Source organism: Chiloscyllium punctatum, chromosome 27 (genome assembly GCF_047496795.1).
Source record: "Chiloscyllium punctatum isolate Juve2018m chromosome 27, sChiPun1.3, whole genome shotgun sequence".
Lineage (NCBI taxonomy): Eukaryota > Metazoa > Chordata > Chondrichthyes > Orectolobiformes > Hemiscylliidae > Chiloscyllium > Chiloscyllium punctatum.
Genome location: NC_092765.1, coordinates 28,894,327 through 28,913,685, shown reverse-complemented (window position 1 = coordinate 28,913,685; position 19,359 = coordinate 28,894,327). Strand labels below are relative to the sequence as shown.

General features: G+C 39.6%; 1 protein-coding gene across 3 annotated transcripts in view; it reads right to left on the bottom strand.

Moving 5' to 3' along the window:
* The window catches only part of LOC140453592 (protein argonaute-1), a 115,512-nt gene that overhangs the window by 38,669 nt on the left and 57,484 nt on the right, over positions 1-19,359 (bottom strand). For all 3 annotated transcript variants that reach the window (XM_072548404.1, XM_072548403.1, XM_072548405.1), the window contains 5 exons: positions 19,044-19,163; positions 16,822-16,944; positions 11,911-12,044; positions 5,724-5,908; positions 2,731-2,890 (listed from right to left, as the gene is read on the bottom strand). In XM_072548404.1, coding sequence (XP_072404505.1) covers positions 2,731-2,890; positions 5,724-5,908; positions 11,911-12,044; positions 16,822-16,944; positions 19,044-19,163 — 722 coding nt within the window. The remainder of the gene's footprint in view (positions 1-2,730; positions 2,891-5,723; positions 5,909-11,910; positions 12,045-16,821; positions 16,945-19,043; positions 19,164-19,359) is intronic.

Genomic DNA, 19,359 nt, shown 5'->3' with positions numbered 1-19,359 from the left:
TTACCAAATATAGTTTAGAAAGTACAGCTAAGAAATGGCAGATATAAAAATTTAACTCATGGGGCTCAGTTAGAGGTGAGGAACAATCCACAACCGTAAATGAAAACTAATTTGTTCTGTCGGAGCCTAGAATAGAGTATTGGATCAATTAGTCAGCATTTCTATATAGCCAAAGGTTGACAGCATGCACCTAAATATCTCCTCCCGCCGTCAAGGACGGTGCTAGTTAAAATAATTGGAACTTGAGTGGTAAAAGAAAAACAAAAATGTTGTTCCCTGGTATTATAGTCTTAGAAATGTTGACATTTCTATTGTTCTGACTTCCATATTTATTAAGAGACACTCTACTTGTTGGAAAAGAAACATAACACCACACAGGACTCTTTACAACAAACACCAAATTGGTTATGCGCTTTGATAGAAAATAGTCTAAGCCTCTATTCTTCCTAAATGGAAAAAGATTCAGAAAACTAAAGCACAAAGGGATTTGGGAGTCCAACTTCAAGATTCTCTTAAGGTTAATGTGCAGTTTCAGTTGGCAGTTAGGAAGGCAAATGCAATGTTAGAACTTATTTCAAGAAGGCTAGAATGCAAGAGCAAAGATGTCCTACTGAGGCTGAACAGTCCGTATTTGGAATATTGAGAGCAGTTTTGGGCCCATATCTAAGGAACCTTGGAGAGGGTCCAAAGCAAGTTTACAGGAATAATCTCAAGGATGAAGATCTTGTCATGAGGAATGAAAGGATTAAAGGGCATCTCATCAATACAAGTCTGGATACAGTGGATTTGGAGATGGTGTTTCCACCAATAGGACAGACCAGGACCCAAGGGCACCCTGTCAGAGTGAACAGATGACCTTTTAGAACTAGAGTAGGAGGAATTTCTTCAAATAGGGGATGGTTAATCTGTGGAACTCATTGCCACAGAGGGCTATAGAGAACAAGTCATTGCATATATTTAAGAAAGAGATAGATAAGTTCTTGATTAGTGAGGGGATCAAGAGTTATGAGGAAAAGATAAGAGTATGAGGTTGAGAAACATATCAGACATGATCAAATGACAGAGTAAACTTATTAGACTGGATAGCTTCATCCTGCTCTCATTGTCTTCTGGTGTTGAACTTGTATCCTGAATATCAAGCACGTAATTAAATTCCTCAAGAGAATAGTCTTTGGAGGGTATGCTGTATTTTTACCTTCTGATTTGAGGAAAGTTTAATCGTAAACAAACTTTTCTGAAGCATAAGCAGTTCCATGTCACATTAGAATAACATTCTCTTAAATTTAAAGAGTTGATTGAGAACAAATTCAATGTGCTTATTAGTTCCAAATTGTGTTTGTTTTTAACTCCCTTGTGTCCTTCAGGAAGGACTGCTAAATTGAAGAGATCACCTTGCTGCTTTTGTTTCTATTGCAGAATTGTTCCAGCCAAATAAATTACAGAAAACTATTTTACATGTACAAATAAATTATTTAATAGCAAATTGATTTTTATGCTAAAGATTGTATACAAGTATACTTCCCATACAAACTTTAACTCCCTGAAGGAAGTCTTTCAAAACTAATTTTGCTAAACTGAATGCATGAAATCATGTCGATTCTTGCTATTCCCACAACCATAATTTGCACTAAAAGATGTTTAGATGTAGAAAATGTTTAACAAGTTTTCCTTCTCTTTTTGAAAATAATCCCATGAAATAACATGAAAAGCAATTCCACACAGCTTCCATCTGGAGCATGAGAAAGCAATGGGACTTGTGCCTTGCTTCCTTGCAGCCAAATAAATGCATGCATGCCTGTCACTTAACCGTGAAATAAAATCCGCCACTTGTGCACTTCCAAAAGTCAGTTGCTGTGCCACCAACATACATAGACATTGCCAGCTGGTCTGTATCCTATTTGTCTTCATGTCAAACTGCACATTTTTATGGAGAGAAAAAAACCTTTTCTTCTAGAAAAGTTGGTGCAATCATATATATTCTGCGCCACACTGAATTTTCATCGCTTCAAGGATGCCACAAGCCTTCAGGTTATGTTACTGAATTAGTAATCTAAAAGACTAGTCTAATGATCCAAAGAAATCAATTCAAATCCCAGCATAGCAGCTAGGGAATTTAGGTCAAATTGGTTCAATAAATCTGGAATAAAAACCTAGTAACAGTCATGGTGACCATGAAATAATCACATTGTCATATAAACATACCTAGTTTACTAATGCCCTTTAGAGAAACAAATCTGGGGTCTACCTGGTTCAAATGCATAAATGGACTCTCACCTGTCCTCTGAAATGGACGATGAAGCCTTACAGTTGTGTTTACAAAAGCAGCTGACCACGAGATTCTCAAATGACAACTAGCAATAGACAATAAATTTTCATCTGATCAGCAATGACCATACCCCTTGAAGGAAATGCACGTTATCTCTAGGAAGCTTGGAAGAACAGGAAGTGCATTTTTCCAAAATGCCAAGCTATTAATTGAACCTTGGACATAGCTTGAGATTTACTGGTAAATTGCACATATATTGCATAATTTTCAACCATAGTATCAATGGATTAAGAAAACAAATCCCAAAATACCAATGAAATTTTGCTAAGCTGCCTGCTGTATCAGAGGTAGGACTGTGGAAGGTTCCTCAATAATTTACTGCATTTACAGTATAAAAATGGTGTTAAAAGCACAAGCTATCTAATACCACCACAAACCTTATTTGTATAACGTATGAATCTTACCGTTGATGAGGTACCAATATGTTGTTGATTCCACCCAATTTCACATTGATTTTTAGGCAGAGGTTAGACAATGTCTGAGGAGATGTCCTCACGACATTTTTCACCTGAACACACTGAGTTGCCATCCCAAGGAGGGTATCACCTACTCGCTTCACCTCAGCTAAATTGGGGAAACAAAATCAAAAATTAGTACTTGAAATTCAAGTGTCATAATTTTGAATATTTTAAGTTAAAAAGGGCAAGATGCCCATCAGTGTGTTTTTATAAAACTAAAGTTCCAAAACTTTCATAACAAAATATTTTCATTTAACACATAATACTAAAGACCTTATGAGATAACCTGGTTGAACTGTCAAGCCTGAAGACCTAAAATATCTCAGGTGTCACTTGATTGCAGCAATCCAAATGCTTCACTGCTGGGTCAACTTGATTGGCAATTGAAGTTAATCATTATTCTAAATGAAGGTTTCGCCTTCTACCCTGTTAGTAATAATCTCAATTTTTAAAAGAGCACTGTTATAAGCTTTATGCAAATCACTTGTTATGGGAGTTCAATTCTCAATAAAGGAATATTTGTCCCAAATTAGTGCAATGTTTATCTCCAGTGTTAGATTCTCAAGCAATGGTGGTACACAGGTCCCATTCATATTTGAATATTCAAGTTCAGTTGTCTATCAATAAATAACCACAGTAATTTTCAAGAAATGGGATACAGCATTTCTTGAGAAGAGCAAATATTGTGATCATCTTCACTCTCATCCAGTCCTAAACCTCAAATCTTTGCCAGATGACTTATGGAGTCACATCTCACTCCATGACACAATCGCAAAATTCAAAGCTGACATTCCAGAGCAGTTTGCTCCACTGTTAGAGGTGCCATCTTTCAGATGAGATGTTAAATCAAGGACTCATCTGCTCTCTCTCAAGCCAGTAAAATAATCCATGACACTATTTTGAAGTAAACCAGGATATCATCCTGTTCCCTGGACAATATTTATCTTTCAAGTTAGATTATCCGGTCATTATCACATCACTATGAGCTCGCTGACAACACTCAGAAATACTGTTGTCTCTAGAGTGTTTGAAAGGAATCCAAGTGGTAATGGGGCTAGGTTCATGGAGAATGCCATATAAAAGCAAGTTTTAAATTTTCTTTCCAAATGAACATTTTTAATATCAGAGTGCTACCAAATTATTTGACCACAAGGGAGAATCAGTATTGAATCATGCATGGCTGAAAGTGAAAAGACAGGAGGTGGTGGTGGAGGAGGGTTGCTTTTCAGACTGGAGGCCTATGACCAGTACTCTGCCACTAAGATCGGTGCTGGGTCCACTGCTTATCATCCTAAATTATTTGGATGTGAACATAGGAGGTATAGTTAGTAAGTTTGCAAATGACACTAAAATTAGAGGTATAGCGGACAACGAAGAAGGTTACCTCAGATTACAATCAGACATTGATCAGCTGGGCCAATGGGCCGAAGAGTGGCAGATGGAGTTTAATTTAAATAACTGTGAGTTGCTGCGTATTGGAACTGTAAATCAGGGCAGGAGTTACACACTTAAGGGTAAGGTCCTAGGGAGTGTTGCTGAACAAAAAGACCTTGGAGTGCAGGTTCACAGTTTCTAGAAAATGAAGTTGCAGATAGATAAGATAATGAAGGCAACGTTTGGTATGCTTTCCTTTATTGAACAGAGCATTAAGTATAGGAGTTAGGAGGTCATGTTGTGGCTGTACAGGACATTGGTTAGGCCACTTTTGGAATATTGTGTGCAATTCTTGTGTCCCTCCTATAAGAAAGATGTTGTGAAACTTGAAAGGGTTCAGAAAAGATTTACAAGAATGTTGCCAGGGTTGGAGGATTTGAGCTACAGGGAGAGGCTGAAAAGGTTTTCCCTGGAGCGTTACAGGCTGAGGGGTGACCTTTATGGAGGTTTATAAAATCATGAGGGGCATGGATAGGATAAATAGACAAGGTATTTTCCCTGGGTGGGGGCGTCCAGAACTAGAGGGCATAGGTTTAGGGTAAGAGGGGACAAATTTAAAAGGGACGTAAGGGGCAAAGTTTTCACGCAGAGGGTGGTGCATGTATGGAATTAACTGCCGGAGGAAGTGGTGGAGCATTTACAGCATTTAAAAGGCACCTGGATGTGTATATGAATAGGAAGGGTTTAGAGGGATATGGGCTAAATGCTGGCAAATGGGACTAGATTAGGTTAAGAAATCTGGTCAGCATGGACAAGTTGGACCAAAAAGTCTGTTTCTATCAGAAAAATTTCTATGACTCTATTTCTTCAGTTGCCCACATGTTTATTTTTACAGGTATTACTGAATCGTATTTAAAAATGGGAACCCCACCCAAATTACCTTTTTCTAATCCAGGCTGTTACAGTCCACTGTGTCACTTTTCCTTCCCTTGCTGAGGTCAGTTAATTTAGCAAAGATTGAATTCTAGATCTTCCTGATCTGTGGGGCTCATCTATTCATTACTTAAACTCACTGCACACTCAATATAGAATCCATAAAATAGGATCCATAAAATCCCTGCAGCGTAGAAGCAGGCCATTTGGTTCATCGAGCCCACACTGTCCCTCCAAAGAGCATCCCACCCAGATGCCCCCACCCCTATCCTATCCCTGCATTTAGCATGGCCAATACACCTCCGTTGTACATCATTGGACTGTGGGAGGAAATAGGAGCACCTGGAGGAAACCATGGGAGAACGTGCAAAATCTATGTAGACAGTTGACTGAGGTGGAATGAAACACACGTCCCTGGTGCACTGAACCACCATGCAGCCCTATTTTATAATTAACTGAACACCTTTTCAGAATCAGAATCATGAACGTAACTGATAGGGACAGATAATCAGTTCCTATGTGCAAGTTCATTTGGAAAAAGAGAGCCAAAAGTAAGTGTTTGCCACCAGGTGGTGCCACTGTATTTCAGAAGCAATTGATTCAAAGTCACATGAAGCTTCTACAACTCTTACCATAGACAGGTGTTTTCCCGGGTAGAATAACAATGACAAGCTGGAGTCCTGAATAGGTGTTCTTCAGATGCCTGAACATTGGCTCCACACTGTCAGCTCCTTGTGCGTATTTACAGAAACATGGCTGGCCCTGGATAGGCATTCCCGCATCCTTAGATATTTTTCGCAGCTGGTCAGTAAAACTCCTATATGTTTGAAAGACAAAACTTTCAAATACTGAGCTCTACGGGCAGTTGGGACTGTTGTGATTTCCAAAAAGAATTGTGCTTTCTGAGGATTCGCCATGCAAGTTGGGAATTCAGTCAGAACATCCCTCAGCAATTACGCTTTTCCCCTTATTAATATTACTGTTTGCCAAATACAGCTGTCTGAAAACAGAAATTATCCAAAAAGACAATTTCCTTTGTGGGGGGCCACTCAAGATTTGTGTACAAAATCTGTCTGCTTGTACAAACATCACATCAAATATATTCCTCAAATTCAGCAGCAAATTGTGGCAAATGATGATGTAAGTTACAATTCTAACAATTATTGTTTTGTGTCTGTAATTTCTTGCATTTACCATGTGTTTCTACTGCTGCATATATGACTATGCGCCCGCTTAGAGACATCACAGATATTGTTCCAAAGCACCAATATTAGAGATATGATCCATTTTCACTTGTAAAATCTATTGTCGTCAACATTTATCAAGACTAAGATCAACAAAAGCTTATAGTTGGTGAAAGGGCAGTTCAGAGATGGCCCTATCAAGATGGTTATGTCCTTGTGCACAGTGAGGAAAATGAGAGATTTAAATGGGTAATCCAAAGCTGAGAAAGTCCAAAATCTAACATGGTCTCAATAGATTGGGTTTTGCTGAATAAAATGTGATTTAGATGCGAATGGACAGCATTTGCAGGATAATTTCAGATTGTCAGTCAGGCTTGCTGCGTGGCACACTTGCAGGCACTGAAAACCAAGTATTAATACATAAGACTTGACAGACAAAGAGCATGTATACACTCTGCACCTGTTCCAACTCAACAAAAAGGCAATATACATTCATTGGTTCATTTCTCAGGGCAATGTCTTCACCAATCAACCTGCTTGATTTAAAATTTAGATAAAACCTGGCAGCTGTCAGTCATTATTTACTGGTGTGTTCTCCATGGCAACATCACAACCAGAGTCAACATGCCAACCAATCTGCACTCTTTCCTTAAAGTATAAATATTGATTTTCCATTTGAATTGGCATTCATACAATTTGACCTGATAAGTGCAAAATGAAGACATTCAACAAAATGTGTCTTTTTCAGCTGTTTTGTACTACCAAACAACATCTATTTTCTTCTACATGTTCTATTCTGTTGGTTTCTCTGCAGTATCCAGGTAGATAAACAAACCACTGAATAGGAATGCATACTGTGTGATACAATAGAGGGAAGCAGAAGTTGCACAGAGGATGCTTCTTACTGTGTTGCTATTTACATAAAGGGGACAGTTTTAGGGAATTACAATACACATGGACAGAGAAAAAGAGTTAACGTTTCATCATCATAACTAATGAAAAATTATTGATGTAAAACATGTTGTTCTCTCCATACATGCAGCCCAACATCCATTTAAGATTTTCAGCACCTAAAGTCTTTTTTTTCCAAAGATAAGGTGTTCAATTGTTTGGTAACTGATCTGGATGGTATTGTGGCACAGCAGGTAGCACTACTGCCCGACAGTGCCAGGGACCTAGGTTCAATTCAAGCCTGAAGTGACTGAATGTGTGGAGTCTGCACATTCTTCCCATGTCTGCATGGGATCCCACTGGGTACTCTGGTTTCTTCACAGAGTCCAAAGATGTGCAGGTTAGGTGGATTGGTCATGCTAAATGGTCCCGTCATGCACAAGGATGTGCAGGCTAAGTGGATTAGCTGTTGGAAATGCAGAGTTGCAGGGATAGTTCTGGGTGGGATATGTTTCAGAGGGTTGCTGCAGACTTGATGGGCACAATGACTTCTTCCTGCACTGAAGCAATTCTGTGATTGTTCTGATTTTAAGTAACATTAATTCCCTTGTGTTCGAAACAAGCTTTACAATAGCCTTCTAAATGCAGGTCACAAGCTTTGCAGGTGCAAGCATGTCAGTATAAAATACATAGGGTAAGGTACTGAGTTCTTGCAATGGTAGTTACAATAGCCTGTAATTGCAGACTAATGCAGAAAGAATTCTACACAGAAATTTTAAATTACACTATAATTCAGTAGTTAGTTGAAGGAAAATTGTGTTTTATAGCTGGCTTACCATGAACAAAATAAAACACTTCACAATCCACTGAAGTGAGAATCTGGGTTAAAAACATTGAAACCAGATCTGTATATGTTCTACTGCACTGCAGGTCACTAAATTCTTCACACAATACTGATCTAATAATCTCAGCAACACCCTTCAATCTGGGTTTCCTATTATCAAATTGCTTCAGTTTTGCTAGGGGAGGAATCAGAATGGTGCGTTGCCTCCCTGGTGCCAGGATCAAGGATATCTTGGAGAGGGTGCAGAATACTCTCAAAGGAGAGGAGGACCAGCAGGTGGTCATTGTACACGTTGGAACTAATGACATAGAAAGGAAAAAGGATGAGATTCTGAAGGGAGAATATAGGACGTTAGGCAGGAATTTTAAAAGGAGGTCCTCAAAGATAGTAATATCTGGTTTACTCTCCATGCTACAAGCTAGTGAGTGTAGGAATAGGAGGATAGTGCAGGTGAATGGGTGGCTGAGGAGCTGGTGCAAGGGCGAGCGGTTCACATCTTTAGGTTTTTGGAATCTCTTCTAGGGTAGAAGTGATCTGTATAAGACAGACAGATTGCATCTGAATTGGGAGGTGACTAATATACTGGCACGGAGATTTGCTAGAGCTGCTTAGGAGGATTTAAACTAGTTAGGTTGGGGGGTTGTGGGGGGAAGTGGAAGCTGGGAGCGGAGGTTGGACCCAGGGAGTTAGTGAGGGAAGACTTCAGTCTGAGATTCGTACAGATGGGAAAAGGAGCAAGTCAAACAGTCAGAACAGGCAGGAACAAAGTAGAGAACGAGGTAGGACTGATAAATTAAATTGCATTTATTTCAATGCAAGAGGCCGAACAGGGAAGGCAGATGAACTCAGGGCATGGTTAGGAACATGGGACTGGGATATCGTTGCAATTACAGAAACATGGCTCATGGATGGACAGGACAGGCAGCTTAATGTTCCACGATACAGATGCTATAGGAAGAATAGAAAGGGAGACAAGAGAGGAGAAGGAGTGGCGTTTTTGATAAGGGATATCATTATGGCTGTTCTTAGGGAGGATATTCCTGGGAAGATGTCCAGGGAAGTTATTTGGGTGGAACTGAGAAATAAGAAAGGGATGAGCAATTTATTGGGATTATACTAGAGAACCTCCCCAGTAGTGAGTGGGAAATTGAGAAACAAATTTGAGAGATTTCAGTTATCTGTAAGAATAATAGGGTGGTAATGGTAGGGGATTTTTAATTTCCAAACATAGACTGGGATTGCCATGGTGTTAAAGGTTTAGATGGAGAGGAGTTTGATCAGGGTGTACAAAAACATTCTAATTCAGTGTGTGGATTTACCTATGAGAGAAGGTGCAAAACTTGACCTACTCTTGGGAAATAAGGCAGGGCCTTATTTCCCCCACGGAGGTGTCAGTGGGGGAGCAGTTTGGGGCTGGAGACTATAATTTTATTACGTTGAAAATAATGATGAAAAAGGGTAGACTGGATCTATATGTTAAAGTTCTAAATTTGAGGAAGGTCAAATTTTGACAGCATTAGGACAGAACTTTCAAAAGTTGATTTGGAAGGGGGGGGGGGGGGTGGGGGGAAGCTGTGGAAAGGGGCAGCTGGAAAATGGGAAGCCTTCAAAAATGAGATAATGAGTATCCAGAGACAGTATGTTCCTGTTAGGATGAAAGGCTGGTCTGGTAGGTGTAGGGAATGCTGGATGAATAGAGAAATTGAGGTTTTGGTCAAGAAAGAAAGGAAGCATATGTCAGGTATAGACGGCAGAGATTGAGTGAATCCTCAAAAGAGTATAAAGACAATGGGAGTACACTTAAGAGGGAAATCAGGTGGGCAAAAAGACGACATGAAATAGCTTTAACAAATAGAGTTAAGGAGAATTCAAAGGGATTTTATAAATACATTAAAGACCAAAAGGATAACTAGGAAGAGAATTGGGCCCCTCAAAGATCAGCAAGGCAGCCTATGTGTGGAACTGCAGAAAATGGGGGAGATTTTGTGTTTACTGTGGAAGATATAAAATATGTGATAATGGATGGTGACATGGATGTAAGTTTGCTCGCTGAGCTGGAAGGTTAGTTTTCAGATATTTTGTCACCATACTATGTAACATCTTCAGTGAACCTCCAGATGAGGCACTGGTGGTGTAGCCTGCTGTCTATTTATATGTTTGGGTTTCATTGGGTTGGTTATGTCAGTTACTGTTCTTTTTCTCAGGGGGTGGTAAATGGGATCCAAGTCAATGTGTTTGTTGATAGAGTTCTGGTTAGAATGTTATGCTTCTAGAAATTCTCGTGCGTGTCTCTGTTTGGCTTGTCCTAGGATGGATGTGTTGTCCCAGTCGAAGTGGTGTCTTTTCTCATCCGTATATAAGGATACTAGTGAGAATGGGTCATGTCTTTTTGTGGCTAGCTAATGTTCATGTATCCTGGTGGCTAGTTTTCTTTCTGCCTGTTTGTCCACTACATTGTGGATTAGTGGTGCTGGAAGAGCACAGCAGTTCAGGCAGTATCAGAGGAGCAGTACGACTACTGCTCCTCGGATGCTGCCTGAACTGCTGTGCTCTTCTAGCACCACTAATCCAGAATCTGGTTTCCAGCATCTGCAGTCATTGTTTTTACCCTGTCCACTATATTGGACAAACAGGTAGAAAACGAGCTAAATATTTTCCAACATCTCCATTTAAATTTTTTAACCAAAATGACTAATTTCATACCACACTATTCTATCTGCTATTTTTGTCCCCCCATTTATCCAATCTGTCCACATCTTTCTACAGTCTCTTTGCATGCTCTTCATTGCTTACTGACCTTTGCAACTTTGTATCATCCATCCACCTAAACATCTTACATGCAATCTCCCCATCCAAGTAATGAATATAGATTATAAATAACTGGGACCCAATTACATATCCTTCCAGTACACTGGTAAATTCCAGTTTTCTGTCCATTAACTAATCTACAATTTATGTTAAAATATTACACCCCCAATCCAAGGTAGCCTAATTTTGTTTAAAAACTTGTCCTGTCGTACCTGATTCAATGCTTTTTAATCATCCAAATACAGTATATTACTGCTTTCCACCCTGGTTAACCTGGTCATATTCTTTGAAGATTCTAACAGATTGTCAAATACTTCAGGATGGATATCATGGCATTGCAAAGCTGAAGAGATTTACTAGAATGGTAGGAATGAGGTTGTTTAACACTGCAGAAATTCTGGAGAAGCTGCAGTTATTCTCCTCTAAGCAGAGAGGGTTAAAAGATTTGATAGGTGTTCAAGCGTATGAATGGTTTTGATAAGAATAAATTTAGAGAAGGTACTCCCAGTTGCAGAAGGGTTAGTAAACAAAGGACGTGGACTGAACATGATCTGCAAAAGAACCAGAGGTGACAGGAGGAACAGTGTTTTCTCTCCATTGAGTTCTGGTGATCTGGAATTTACTTGTTGAAAGAGTGTGGAAGCAGGTTCAGTGGCAACGTTTCACAAAACTGGAAAATACACAAGCAGAAACAAATATAGGGCCACAAGGAAAGAACTGGGAAATGAAATAATCTTGTCAGCTCTTCCACAGAGCCGACATAAACATGGCCACCTCCTGTGCTGCATTATTCTACAATAATATATTACATTGCTGGAGGGGTTGTCCTTTGGTTGTTCAGCTGGATATAAAAGGTAGCACAGCACTATTCAAGAGCAGAAAACTTCTGTCAATGCAATGGCCACAGGCATTTTTCAATGATTACCACCAAAAACAGATGGACTGATATCAAATACATAAATAATGTCCTACTTAAAAACTGACAACCCACTTTCAAAAAACTGGAAATGCTTGACATGTTCATAGAATGTTCAAGACATTTTAATAATTGCAAGTTTGTTCTTTGTTTATACTTAAAGAAAATCTCCGTACTTCAGCACCTCCTCCCGGCACTGCTTCTGTGGTGCAAAGCAGGCGATGGCCCAGACTTTGATCTCAATCCCATTGTAGAACTGTTTGCCACGCATATCCCACACTCCCTGATTTGGAGTAGCAATTGCTCGGTTCTGTGAAACACAAAAGAAACAAACAATTTCAGAAGACCTCTGTAGATTCTTATTTTAATTACAAGGTCACAACTACATTTTGATGGATGGCACCATTCTGTGAGGCTATTATAATGTTTATAGTCATCTGTAAGATGTTTCAAGTCTCTTTGCTTTTTTAAAGTAGTCCACAGACTGGTTTAACAGGTATGTGAGAAAATGGAAGTAGCTAATTGGCTGCTAAATTGACTTCAGTAGATGGCAATTCAGGTACACTCTCCTACAATCAAAGTTTCTCCCCTGACAGCTTGCACACTGGCCAGACACCAACTGTGCCCTACAGCCTCCAAATCCAGCTTTCTCTGGTGGTGGCTTTGTGTCTCTTCACCCTAATACACTGTGCCTGATCCTCTAAGATGTCTTATGTTACTCCAAACAAAATCTGATTGCTTGTACACATCTTATGTGGTTGTACAAACCTGTTTTAGTGGAATTTTCTGCATGATACCATCTTGTAAAAGTCTTTACAGTCAGAGGAGTGAGAAATGATCAGCCGAAAGTTGGACTGACATATGATATATGCACTCATAGCAAGGTGAACTAGTTACAACAGATTTCCCTCTCACTCTACTCAAAATGAATTACAATATCATGGTGAGGTCAGGTCAGCTATTTAACATTATGTCTGTGGAATTCAGCTTGAACATCCAGGGGATTCAAATGCATGGCAATCTCAGTCAGAGGCAGGCACTCTACATGACTACCTCTGTATACTGTCTAGCTTAAGTTACTGTTGTCCTCCCCGTTGTATATTCAGCTCTTATAGACAATTCTCCCCTACTGGGCTTTTGGCTCCATCAGGTCTCCTTCAGCCTTGAAAGTGAGAACACCAGCCAGTACAATTAACATAAGCAGGAAATGCAATTGCAGAAAGATCAAATTGTTTGTGTTTATGATTTTCTGAGATGGTGTGGTATCAATGGGAGTGGAATTGATGCCACAAATCACAAAGCTGACTGTAGACAGGCAGGAGGCTGGAAGAACACAGCAAGCCAAGCAGCATCAGGAGGTGGAGAAGTTGACGTTTTGGGTGTAACCCTTCTTCAAGACAAATCACAATGCTGGCTGACATCCCTAATTGTATGGGCACTGTTAAACTTAATTTCTCCAGCATTATAGACATAATCACTTTGCTACTCTAAATACCACATCCAATTAACTAATAACTTTTAAAAGAGATCTTCTTTTTGCAACTGAAGATTGGCGCTCAATCTTATGGAGAATATTTTTAAACATTAAAAAATGCTAAGGAAATTCTAAAGGTCTCATAAAAATTCAAAATGATTTGGATGCGAAGATAGGAGGTATAGTTTGCAGATGACACCAAAATTGGAGATGTAGTGAACAGTGAAGAAGGTTACCTCAAAGTACAACGGGATATTGATTAGATAGGCCAATGCGCTGAGGATTGGCAGATGGAGTTTAATTTAGACAGGTGTGAGGTGCTGCATTTTGGAAAGGCAAATCAGGGCAGAACGTATACACTTATGGGTAAGGTCCTGGGAAATGATGCTGAGACCTTGGAGTGCAGGTTCATAGCTCCTTGAAAGTGGGGTCGCAGATAGATAGGATAGTGAAGGCGGCGTTTGATATGCTTTTCTTTATTGGGCAGAGCACTGAGTATAGAAGTTGGGAGGACATGTTGCGGCTGTATAGGACATTTGATTAGGCCACTTTTGGAATATTGCGTGCAATTCTGGTCGTCTTCCTATCGGAAGGATGTTGTAAAATTTGAAAGGGTTCAGAAAAGATTTACAAAAATGTTGCCAAGTTTGAAGGATTTGAGCTACAGGGAGAGGCTGAATGGTGTCAGAGGCTGAGGGGGGTGACCTTATAGAGGTTTATAAAATCATGAGGGGCATGGATAGGATAAACAGACAAGGTTCTAGATTAGAGTGGTGCTGGAAAAGCACAGCAGTTCAGGCAGCATCCGAGGAGCAGCAAAATCGACATTTCTGGCAAAAGCCCTTCATCAGGAATACAGACAAAGTGTTTTCCCTGGGGTGGGGGAGTCCAGAACTAGAGGGCATAGGTTTAGGGTGAGATGGCAAAGATTTAATAGGGACCTAAGAATACATAGAATCCGTACAGCATGGAAACAGACCCTTCGGTCCAACAAGTCTACATCGAGCCTCTGAAGAGTAACCCAGTCAGACCCATTCCCCTACATTTACCCCTGACTAATGCACCTCGCCTACACATCCCTAAACACTATGGACAATTTAACATGGCCAATTCACCTACCTGCAAATCTTAGGACTGTGGGAGGAAACGGGAGCACCCAGAGGAAATTCATGCAGACATGGGGAGAATGTGCAAACTCCAGACAGTCGCCAGAGGCTGGATTCAAACCCGGGTCCTGGGTGTTGTCGGGCAGCAGTGCCAACCACTGAGACACCGTACCTCAGCTTTTTCATACCAAGGGTGGTGCGGGTGTGGAATGAGCTGCCAGAGGAAGTGGTGGAGGCTGATACCTTTTAAATGCTGTAATTGTATCTGGATGGGTATATGAATAGGAAGGGTTTAGAAGGATATGGGCCAAGTGCTGGCAAATGGGATTAGATTAGATTAGGATATCTGGTTGGCATGGACGAGTTGGACTGAAGGGTCTGTTTCCGTGCTGCACCCCTATATGACATTGGTATATGGAAGAATCTTGCTGCAAATTGTGCCACATGGCCATACAATTGAAGGTAGCTACAAAGCTGAGTACACAACCTCTGCTGTGGAAAAGCAGCCAAAGCAGAAGGAACACAGAACCCTGGTTTGAGAACCCTCTTTTCCCACAGCAACTCTTGTCCTCTCTGTCCAAAGACCTTTGGCTTTAGAATTGGCTGAATGAATCACAGGACGAAAGACAAATCATGAAGGTTGGCAAATGTCACCCTTGTTGACATACTGAGGATGACAAGATCCATATAGAACCAAGCAATGTGAATAAAAAAACCGTTACAAGGAACTCCTGACCATATGAGGCAACAATTTCATTAACAACTTGTGTTTATACAACAAACATCACGTGCAGGAAAAACAATTTCAGTAAGGATGGATTGAACACAATAAAAGAGACGCTAGGATAGTGAAAACTGATAACTGGCTGTTTCTAAAAGCAGGAACAGATGGGCCAAGATGGGGTGATAGAAAACAGCAGAGGGTCATAAGTGAAGGAATACATTGTTAGGGCAGAGGGTGCCAGAAGTTAAAGTAGCATAATTGCACCAGGGATCAAAGATAAGAAACTATTTGAATTAGGGTGAAGCACAGGCTACAGTAAGATGCAAAAATAAATCAAAAGTTCAAACTTACTTGTCGGCAAGTGAAGGACCAGATTAACTCAGATATATTTAGATTAAAGAAAGGAGTTGTATTCTCCAGAAGGCCTTTCTAAAATCCATTTAAATTTTAATCTTCGTAATTTGGGACAGAGCGATGGATGGGACTATCAAGATGACCTCTTATCTATCTACAGAATCGCACTGAAAAATACTGCCTGAAGATTGATCAGGAAAATAATCAATGTTTTCCTTCCATGAATTCTCTGAAGTGGAAGTGATAACGGGAACACTAAGGACATCACTGAACAAACACTTAATTCTCTCTCCCCTGTCCATATATGGGAATAAGGCTTGTGCTGACTACCTTAATCAGGTGGCTGTTTTTCATTAAAACACAGCAACTTATGAAAATCTGATAAAAGCCATAGAAGCTACTGAAATCAATCAGCAAATAATTTAACATATCAATACAAAGAGCAACAGTTAATGTTTCAGGTTGATGATCTCAGTTTAAACATTATTTATATTTCAGATGTACAGACATGATGGACTGAACGGCCTCTTTCTCTGCTCAGTTTGCTGGATGTCTGGTTTACAATGCACAGTGATGCCAACAGCACAGGTTCAGCTCACGTACTGGCAGAGGTCACCATGAAGGTCTGTCCTGCTTTCTCAACCTCAGCTGTGGCATGACGACTCTCAGATTCTTCTCTGACCTTACCTTCACAGATGATGCCTGGTCTGAGAAGTGTTTTCAACTCTATGTGCTTAGAAGTTTATACAAATCTGGAACATGGTCCTAACACTGCCCTCAACGATGTCCACAGACACATTTTCTTTTTTGCAGGAGGTTACTGGATATTATCAAGATGAAAATATTAGTTGACTTCTTCTAGCCCTAAAGCAAATTCTTGAAAACATTCCGCACATCATGAGTATTTGCAAAGAGAATAGATGAAGTATTTTGAACATGAGTCGTTCTCAGGACTACTGGACCGTAGATTCTGTTCAATGCCTGAATGCTTCTGAAGATTTGAGGTTTTCTTTTAAGATTGCCAGTACCTACAACATTTTGCCTTCTGCCCAACTAAAATCAGCTTTCAATTATCTTCTTGTTCTGTATTTCTCAGTTCCATTGAGGAGAAAGTTAGGTATGTTCTGCCTCTCCACTCAACTCTTGGGACAGTTTTTAAGATTTCCTTGCAGATAGAAAGAACAAGCCCATTTATTTTTGATATATGTTCTAAGTTAGGTGAACTTGGGCAGAAAATACTACTCAGTTGGATTAGGCATAGACTACATTCATGGGTATAAAGTCTACCGAATCCTCTATGCTACTCTGACAGTTATCACAATCGATCTTTATCATGTTAGAACTCAATCACAGTATTTTATTGTGCTGCTCTCCAAATTATGCATGGTGTCTTCTCTTATGCGAATATCTGTGAACAGCTGTCACTTACCCGGCCACCATATTGTAAAATCGGTGCTGGCAAAACCCGGCCTGTAACCTCAGTCATGTCATCTTTCACCTTTATCCCAAATTCCTGAATGTAAGGATCAAGGTTGTAGCTGGCGTTCTTCATCTGCACATAAAATATCAATTAGCATAGAATCCCATGGCTGAAACCCTTGCAGAAATTAGAGATTTTCAAATTTGACATACATTTTTTTCTTATTTTCTCCGCCAAAAGGTGCTACATGAAAAGCAAACTGGACACTACAAGAGTTTGAAGGCTGGGTTAATGAAGTTGACTAAATCCAGTACTGGATTTAAACAGACACTCTTGAAATCAAATTATGAGATTCAGAATGCTGAGGCATGATGACTAAAGGTTATTTTGCCAATCAGAAAGTGGAAGAAAATACAGTGTACCAGAGTAGAGGGTGTTAATTTGAGTCTAGTAGAGGTAGGTTGGGAGATATTAACACAGTGGGACATGCAGATCCAGTGAAACTGGCAAAGGCAAGAGTAAGAAGTGGGCCAAGGTGGGTGCAGTATGCAGACCTCCAGATAACTGAGAAAAATCTGTGAATGGTACTTTGGGAAGTCAGGAAGACAAACAGTAAAAAGTTAGTTAATGCAGCCCAGAGGTGACAAGAGTGCACATAAAAGTTTCAATAGTGACAGAAATGAGGCAGGAGAAAAGATGGGCAATATGAGAAATGAAAGCAGTCTCAGTGATAAACCAGATATAATGTGGATGTTTAGCTTAGGATCAAGCAAGACAGAAATTGAGCACCAGTGAGTTCAATTATAAATCTGTAAGCAATTTACAAGTGAGATATGCAAGTGAGATGGAATTGGGGCTATGGTTATGATGAAGATTGTAAAGAACAGTTTCGGCCAAGCTGATGTTGAGCTGGATACAATTCTACCTCATCCATTACTAGACAATTGTTTTGTCTAACAAAAAAACATGAAGAATATAGGGAATACTTGCCATCATTATTGAAAACATGGAGATTGTCAACATGTTTTCAGACAGTGGTGCTCAGCAACTTGCACATTCCAAGCCAGAGTGCCAAGTTTAGTCATAGAGCAAAGTTGGAAAACTAGGAAAGTATCATGATACAGAATAAGGAAAGAGAGAATAAAAAGTTTCAGAAACAGAGAGGTTAAAAATAGTTAAAAATGCAGGTGCCAATAAAGAGCAGGCACCTATTGCAAGGCATAGAACATCAATGGTGAGAAATGGTTTAGTGCTGGGAGAGTGAAGATTTTAAGGGATGATGAACATGAAGGTTATTTTCAGGTACAATGTAGTCTGCAAAATTTGAAAATGAAGAGAAGAATCTTAGATCAACTTGCTCGGTACAGAGAGCCTGAGCACTTGGCAATGACATAGTGATAGAACTGTAAGGGCTTGTCCTGGACATTTTCTACAGTCATAATATATTCACTAAATATTTGTATGCACAGTTATAGCCATGGAAAGGGGATGAAGAGGCATGTTTCAAATTATCCTTTCATAACTGAAAAACTGCCAAGAAGATGGCTCAGGATGAAGCACCAGCAGATGAGTCAATAACCTGCCTTTTATATACTATAACCAGGTTACAGCTTTTCAAACATTGTTCTCTTCACTGGGGCAGAGAAGGTTAACAAGATTGAATAGAGATTTTCAAAATTATGTTAAAAATATAAACAATGAGAACTTGTAATCAGTGGAACAAAGGTAATAGATTCAAAATTGTTGTTGGGAGGAGGTTTGAACAAGAAATATATTCATGGAGACAATTAGTAGAATATGGGATAGGTAATCACAAGCGATTTACAGAGGTGAGACTATAACAAATTCAAATGAAAACCATTAGTTTGATCAAAGAATAAAGGAAACAGAAATGAGAACAGAATGATTAGCTTCAGTGGAACAGCAGCATCAGCATGATGGACTGAATGCTCTTCTGTGTTGTAAATTCCAAATATTTTCCAAACAATCTGTTCAGACATGTTAATACACACCTCTGAAGCAGGTGGGACTTATTATAATTCTGATTATATTAAGTAAATTAACTTCTCACTGACAACAACTAAACTGCAAAATGGAAAATGAAAACTATAAACAATTTTCCTGTAAAACAAAGAGTGGCCACGCAAGTGACACTAGATATGAATTAAACGCAAGACCCAAATGAATTGTGCATCAGAAATCTATTGTCTATATGGATTTCCACTGCTCACCAGTCGACTGATCTCTTCCTGCCTGTCTGGTGCTGATCGTGCTGTTGCTTTAATCATTGTTGATGTTTGATTGTCCGTAAGTTTCTTGATGCATCGTTGTCCGGGTACTATGTTACATACCTATGAAAATGAACAAGGAATCTTAGTCCTGGCCAAGTTATATTTGTAAGTAAAAATTGGCATTTTTTTTATTTCTCATGTTCCACTAGAGTGTGAAACCAATGAAATAAGGATTTTGACAACTGATAAAAAATGACGGTGTAACACTGCAAAACAGTAAAACAGAGCAAAGAATTTTACTGTCAGGGAAGGGAAA